The sequence below is a fragment of the Helianthus annuus genome, chromosome 8 (assembly GCF_002127325.2).
Source record: "Helianthus annuus cultivar XRQ/B chromosome 8, HanXRQr2.0-SUNRISE, whole genome shotgun sequence".
NCBI lineage: Eukaryota > Viridiplantae > Streptophyta > Magnoliopsida > Asterales > Asteraceae > Helianthus > Helianthus annuus.
In genome coordinates, this window is record NC_035440.2 from 95,833,136 (window position 1) to 95,840,549 (window position 7,414).

General features: G+C 35.9%; 1 protein-coding gene and 1 long non-coding RNA gene across 4 annotated transcripts; one reads left to right on the forward strand and one right to left on the reverse strand.

Moving 5' to 3' along the window:
- Window positions 1–218: 218 nt before the first annotated feature.
- On the reverse strand, window positions 219–4,551 carry LOC110871346. Of its 3 annotated transcripts, none has more exons than XR_004864218.1 (11): window positions 4,140–4,551; window positions 3,891–3,995; window positions 3,717–3,810; window positions 3,554–3,619; window positions 3,269–3,337; window positions 2,369–2,542; window positions 2,179–2,314; window positions 2,013–2,100; window positions 1,839–1,917; window positions 1,307–1,747; window positions 219–617 (listed from the first exon to the last, which is right to left on the reverse strand). It is a non-coding gene; the product is annotated as an uncharacterized LOC110871346 (long non-coding RNA). The 3 variants fall into 3 exon arrangements; XR_004864217.1 differs by having other exon boundaries at window positions 219–676; XR_002553667.2 differs by lacking the exon at window positions 219–617 and having other exon boundaries at window positions 1,062–1,747.
- Window positions 4,552–4,751: 200 nt separating this feature from the next.
- Window positions 4,752–6,134, forward strand: LOC110871347. Its single transcript, XM_022120154.1, has 2 exons — window positions 4,752–5,370; window positions 5,702–6,134. The coding sequence occupies exons 1-2, from the start codon at window positions 5,181–5,183 to the stop codon at window positions 5,953–5,955; spliced, it is 444 nt and encodes a 147-aa protein (XP_021975846.1). The 5' UTR covers window positions 4,752–5,180; the 3' UTR covers window positions 5,956–6,134.
- The last annotated feature ends 1,280 nt before the right edge of the window (window positions 6,135–7,414 follow it).

A 7,414-nucleotide genomic window follows, 5' to 3' on the forward strand; every position in this document is an offset into this window, starting at 1 on the left:
TAGAAGTTAAATATTTTGACAACTAATCATAGTTAAACATCTATCTTTTAAGTGCAATAATAAATAAATCTTATGTATGTGAAAAAAACACAAAATAAGAAAAACCTTTTTGTATTATTATTATTATCTTTTACCAAATGCGAGCCCACAACCTTTGGTTTATCTACCATAAAAGCAAACACTTCATAGTCATGGATGGTTCATTTTCAAGCACCGATGAAACTACTGAACAATGATGGTTCATTTTCATTTAGACAGAAATTACTATCTATAAAGTAATTACTTTCAAAAACATATCTAAACACCCCCTAAATAGCTTAGAGCTGAAAGTATTCTATTGCCATGAAGTATTTAACCACATTCAAAGCAACATGGGTGGCACCTTTTTTTAATCGACCAACTCAAAAATATTTTATGAGAACAAAATTGTACATAGGCCTAACAGGATGTTAGGCAATACACAAAGCCACCAACAGAAACAATGAAACAAACCGGACCAAACCACCTCAGGATGTCGTTCTAAACATTTAAAACATTGAACGCTCTCCTTTGCCTCGAGGTAATAGAAAACTCTTTAGCTTGATTTTTAATCCGCAGGAGCCACAAAGTTGTAATACCTTCAACAACATTAGGTAATGGGGGCAACTTCCTGTTAAACACCAAGTCGTTTCGCATCCTCCAAATACACCAAATAGCCGTTAATATTTGCCTTACTTTTCTTTTTAGGGCCATGAATGAACCAACACAGCTGTAATTCCACTTATGGGATCATCCCAAATCTCCAAACATTGTTTCAATTATAATCACCAAGTTTAGAATGCCAACAAGTTTACAAACCCAATACTTTAAAATCGAAAGCTTGCTACTTTTCTCAAAAGAACTCTTATTGTTCCCAAAACATTTAATACCAAATTCAAACAAAAAACTTTTAAATTGGCTCATGAGTAGAGATTTGGGATTTCAGTTAAGTGAAACTTTCTTTATTGTACTATTATCAATTAATAGTCAATAAAAAGGTTGTACAAATACTTCAACCAAATGCAAACATTTTCCCCCATTTATTACGAATAAACTGATGGTTATAATTACAAAACCAATATTAGTACAGTAAGAATCTGAATATTCGAAGAACGATTTAGGTCGTACACATTGGAAATAAACTTAGCACAATTTTTTACCCTTTGACCTAATCCCGTTCAAACTTCAAAAACAACAAGAAGAACACAATGATGCACAATCATATATGGGTGTGTGGGTGTGTGAGTCGACCATAGATAGCGATATGAGCATCCCGGAAAAGGTTTACCTGTGTCTTTCAACTCGTTCGGTCTTCCTTTTGGATCTTGGTGCTCCATCGGCATATATTACGTGTATATCATGACAAAAATGAGGTTTAACTTTTAAGTAGTTGAATCTTAGCAAATTGAGAGCATAAAAAGGTAGAGAGACTTTTTCATGAAATTTCAGAAACTCAATTTGTTTTCTGCAGTATTAACACTACATAGTTATGTAATAAGAACCTTGAGAATCTCTTGGGTGATGATGTTAGTGTTAGGTCCCTTAAATGATGAGAATCTCTGTGATAATCTCGTTCCCAGAAGCATCATTATTAGAAAGAATCATTCCAACTACCCCAGCCAAAGCTGCTTCTTGATCTTTGTCAACCCGGTCATTATCTCCCCGAAGACGCACTAATATTTTCCCGTTTGCCTTTTTAGGATCTAGTGATCCCGCCTTACAAATCGGCCTGTACATTAAAAACAAAGGAGAAGGCGAAAGTTTAGCCACTAAGATATAATAATCGACTGCATCATGACTCGTTAACTTGTATTCCTTACGCGTCTATACTCTATTACATCAGCATTGGCTACTTTAACTTCATCATCTTTACATAAATTTCATCAATTACATGTTCACCTGTAGGAAAAGACATAACAGCAATGACCAATCATACCCTTTGAATATACATATTATTATTATATATAGTATATATATATATATAGGAAACTTACTCCAGTTGAAAAGCAACCACCCTGGGGGGTGGGCGTTACAAGAGGCCTTCTTTGTATGTATGGAGCGTTTTTTAAACATATTAAAGCACTGCAAAGAACATACAAAAGCTAGCTTATTTTAACTCTTTACAGTGCTTAATCAAGTTTCAGCAAATAAATAGTTTACCTGATCAAACAATAAGAAAGCCAATCCTTCAAGACTATCAGTTAACTCCCTTTTATTTGCCATTGAAACAATACAAATTGGAGTCAATAATACATAGAAACCTCCCATGTACAACAGCCCCAATGGTAGAGATCATCTAACAAATGTCCAGTTGATAGTATAAACTAAAGTAAAATTACTTTTTAGTTACCTGAAACAGTACAAGTGCTCTTAACTCGCATCCTTTAATCGCTAGTAGCAACTTGTCGAGAACTTGCAGTTTGCCACTGATACTGATTTCAGCAGCCAGTAGATCATCAATCAATAAAGCTTTTTTTGAAGAATTTCTCAATGTATGCTCCACAAGATATGGATGATCACAACACTGCAAAAACAAATAAGCATATTAAGAAGCATTTACTAAACTGAACGTGTAAACTATTTACAAAGTATACGTGGCATCAAATAGATAGCCTTCATCGATCTCTGAACCTAATATGTCCGAAAAATTTTCGTTCATCGATAATTTGAGTTCTGAAGTGGAAGAGCATCTTAAATAAAACTCAACACAGCTAGTAGACGCATATTTTAATTACAACGCGATAAACCCTGTGTGAAACCCTTATATACAGTGTGTGTTTGTATTTTAGTGTGTGTTGTGTTTGATGCGTATTTGAGGAGGATGGGGGAGTACGGAACATATGCTCAGCAACCCAACCCCAATATAGAGCGCTAATGCCTAAGCGCAGCGTATAGGTTTAGGGTCATTTGGTTATGGACTCCCACATTTCATGTTATACTCAGCAACTCACCACGTATACGCAGTGCTAAGGCCTAAGCACAGCGTATAGGTATAATATTTTTTTTTAAAAAAATCAGTTTTTAACTTTTTAACTGTAGTTTATTCTCAAATTATTTACCCCGTAACTGCTAGCTCTCTTTATAACAAATAGCTTTTGAAATCAAATCTAATACCCCGTAATTGCTAGCTCTCATTAGAATATAGTAACCTCAGTCAATCCCTAACCCCAAAAAAAGATTCAAAAAGATTCAGAACACAAATATATAACAGAATCATCTCCAACTGAAAAACCAAAACTTTAAAAGATACCTTTGGTGTCCCACTTCTATCATAATTTATAGAATACGTATCCAGATCACCGACCTCCAAATAAAGCTCCTGCACAGATTCCATTATGTTTATTCATGTAAGAATAACCAAAAAAACTTCTATGATTTTCAACTTTCAAGACATTAACAGCTGCTAAAAACAAGTTCAAGCACTATGAAGTGTCAATTTGAAGGCCAGACCAGGTTCCAAAGGCAGAGTAGCTTTATAACTTATCAGCCATTTTAAACACTTACACATAAAAGAAAAGTACACTATTATCCTTACGTTATCCAGGTTCTGTATTTGTTTCGTTGCTCCATCTGGGCCCTCACCACTGGACTTATCATATGTCTGCATATCAAGATGCGACAATTTAACAGATTAACGAATGAGATACATATGATATTATCATTACAGAAAAACTGTAATTTCATGAATATGATGTTACCTTAAGCTGATTTGTAGTTAATCCCACGTAATGGTGCTCCAACAGGAAAACGAAATCAAGTTCTGCAGTGATTTGTAGTTCCTAGATCTTCATCCTGTGATAACACAAATCATCACTTTACAGATCTGAAAAATACGAAGAAACCCTAGATCTACAAAAATACAAGATACATACAGGGGTGATATGAGTTCTACAAACATATAGGATACCGGATCTGCTTGTTCTTTACTCCCAAAAACGAAAAGAGTGTCACTGAAACCGGATCTGGTGATATGAGTTCTACAAAAACGAATTGAGTTAAAAAACGAAAAAGTAACAGAAACCCTAACTGAAAATCATGTTATCATCTTAGCAATCAAACTGTAACAGAAACCCTAAACCGAATCGATACCAAATTAACATAATATGTAAATTAGGTAATACCTCGTTATCAAGAGTGCAATCTATACCAACAGAAGTTCGAATATCCCACTCCTCATTGTTGTGATCTTCCGGTTTAGATAGTTGCGACTTCCGGTTCTCATCATCATCTTCTTCGTTGTCATCAAGCTCTTGAATATCAGACTCCAGGTCTCGATTCGAAGCGTGGGGTTCGGAAACAAGGCCTTGAAGAAAGGGGGAATATGGTTTAGGGTTGTGGAGATGGTGAATGAGTTCATCGGTATCTTTTTGGAGATGGTTGTGAGGTTTGTGTTTTAGGGTTTCTCTGGAAAGAAGAAACAATAGGAACAGATCTTCTGGCGTATAATAAAAGTGTCTTGGATGGGGATGAGTAAAGGGATTCAAAAATTGAATCCAGATCTGGCCGCCCAAAGTTTGTTTTGCCGCCCAATGATTTTTTGTGCTTTAGATTTTCAATACATTTATGCTTGAAATGGTTGTATAATGTGCTTGAAATGGTTGTACAATGGCAAATGACTATTCTTGTCCTCCCTATATGCTTATTAAAGTAGTATAGATATAGATATATAGGGGAGCGCTAAAATGAAAACCATCTCCAGTTGTAAGAACCACGAGAACCATTCTCAACCAATCAGACAATGACACATATGCATGACTATTTTAAAATCTAAAGGGTATTATAGTCATTTCCATCCTCTGCCATATATGTCTTTGTCTGTCATCTTTCGTTGTCAGTATGCTTTAAAACATCACAACTTTCTCTCTCTTGAAAATCTATCATCTCTCTCCTTCTCTTGAATCCCCTCATCTTTCATCTCTCTATATCTTGAAATTGTTCACCAGCTTCATCTTTGAAGTAATCATCTTCAAGAAACCACAAATGAGGTGGTTGGTCGGTGGCGGAAGTCGGGTGTGCGAGGTGGTTGGTTGGAAGACGGTGGTGTGGGAAGTGGTTGGTGGGAGTTGTGCAGAGGCGGAACACGATGGTGGGGCGGTGGTTGGTGGGATTCTTTGCAACAGCCGCGGTGGTGTCCGGCCACCATCGCCTGAAAATGAACCGCCATGGCCACCATTCCTTCGATGAGAGAGAAGGGGAACCAGAGAAGGAGATCGGAGAGAGAGAGAGAAAGACGGCGGAGCTCCGATCCGGTCAGCGATGAGAGAGGAGGTGGTGGTGTTTGGACGATGACCGTAAAGGTAGGGGTACGTCGGAGCTCCGATCCGGTCAGCGACGACAACAAGTATCAGTCCGGTAATCATCCTCACTTATTTCTTCTGTTAGTTCTACTTTTTTTTAATTCAAATGCTGTTGATTTTTGTTTTCTGTGACAGAGTAGTTATGTTTCATGGTTCACAATGAATACATGAATCAAATTAATCCGTTTTTTTGAGAAAATCTTGATTGCAGCCTTAAACACATGCCCTTTATTCCAAAATCATGGCAAATTTTTCTTGATTAACTGTCATGTTTTTAATAACACTTTTATGTGTTAGTCTTGATGGTTTTTTTTCTTGATTAACTCTCATGTTTTTATTATTAACATTTAATGTTTTCGTCTTGTTGGGTTTATTGTCGATGACAGAAATCTGGTGGTGGAATGTGATTGTTTCGGGCCAGACTCAAGTATGGTTCGAGTTTTTGTTCGGGTCAGTTGTGGGTCGAGTTTCGGGTCAGTGGGTGCGGGTTTGGTTCAACCCGGTTCGGAAGCTTCAGGTCGGCGGCTCAGTCAAACCGGGTCAGATTCAGAGTTGTTCGGGTCAAGCATCGGCTCGGTCTCGGTTCGGGTCTTGTTGTTCGGTAGCGAGTTATTATTACGTTAGTTTAGATTTTATTTAGTTAACGCGTATCGAGCTCGAACCGATACTTTAGTAACTTGTTACGTTTGGCATTTTTGATAGAAATTTTAGTTGTAGACTACGCGAATCGAGCTCGACCGATACCTCTAGTGTTTATCTATGTTTTAGTTTGTCGAAAATTTATTATATATTGATTGAATCAATTGAAATATTGTTGAATCTTCAAAAATATATCCACACTCATTTGTCGGGATCGACCAAAAACAAAGGAACCTCTGTCCGTTTTTCTAAAACCCGACAATTGAAACGTATTTTGCTATAAAAACGACGCCTATTGGAATTCAAGGCATTTTTTTTAAATAAATGTAAGGTAAAACGTAAAACGTAAAACGTAGAAACGTAAAAAGTTTAACGTAAAACGTAAAAAGTAAAATGTTTAACGTAAAACGTAAAAACGTAAAAAATGTTAACGTAAAAAAACTGGCGCGTAAAACGTAATATAAAACGTAAAAACGTAAAAAATGTTAACGTAAAAAAACCGGCGCGTAAAACGTTAAACGTAAAACGTAAAACATAAAAAATGTAAAACGTAAAAACGTAAAACGTAGAAACGTAAAACGTAAAAAATGTTAACGTAAAAAACCGGCGCGTAAAACGTAAAAAAACGTTAACGTAAAAAACCGGCGCGTAAAACGTAAAAAAACGTTAACGTAAAAAACCGGTGCGTAAAAACGTTTTTGTAAAAAAAATTAAACCGTAAACTTGTTAACGTAAACCGTAAACTTTTTATCGTAAAACGTAAAAACGTGAAGCTTAAAAAGTGTGTAATTTTTTTCGTAAGTTTTACGTAAAACGTAAAACGTAAAAAGTTTTTCTGTAAGTTTTTCGTAAATTTTTTTTCGTAAGTTTTACGTAAACTTTTTCGTAAGTTTTACGTAAAACGTAAAAAGTTTTACGTAAAACGTAAAAAGTTTTACGTAAAACGTGAAAAGTTTAACGTAAAACGTGAAAATTTTAACGTAAAACGTAAAAACTTTTACGTAAAACGTAAAAAGTTTAAATTTTTAACGTAAAATGTAAAAAGTTTTACGTAAAACGTAAAAAGTTTTACGTAAAACGGCGAGTAAAAAACGTTTAAAAAACCGCGTGTTAAAAAAACTTCGGAAAAACGGCGCGTAAAAAACGTGTAAAAAACCGCGCGTTAAAAAAACGACGATTGAGAAAAACGATGACTTAAAAAAACGGCGCGTAAAAAACGGCGTTAAAAAACGGCGCGTTAAAAAAACGCCGATTGAGAAAAACGACGCCTTTAAAAAACGGCGCGTGAAAGACGGCGCATAAAAAACGGCGTGAAAAAAAGGCGCGTAAAAACGGCGTGTTAAAAAACGGCGTTAAAAAACAGCGGTAAAAAACGGCGCGTAAAAAACGGCGTTAAAAACGGCGCGTAAGAAACGGCGTGTTAAAAAAATGCCGATTGAGAAAAACGACGTCTTAAAAAA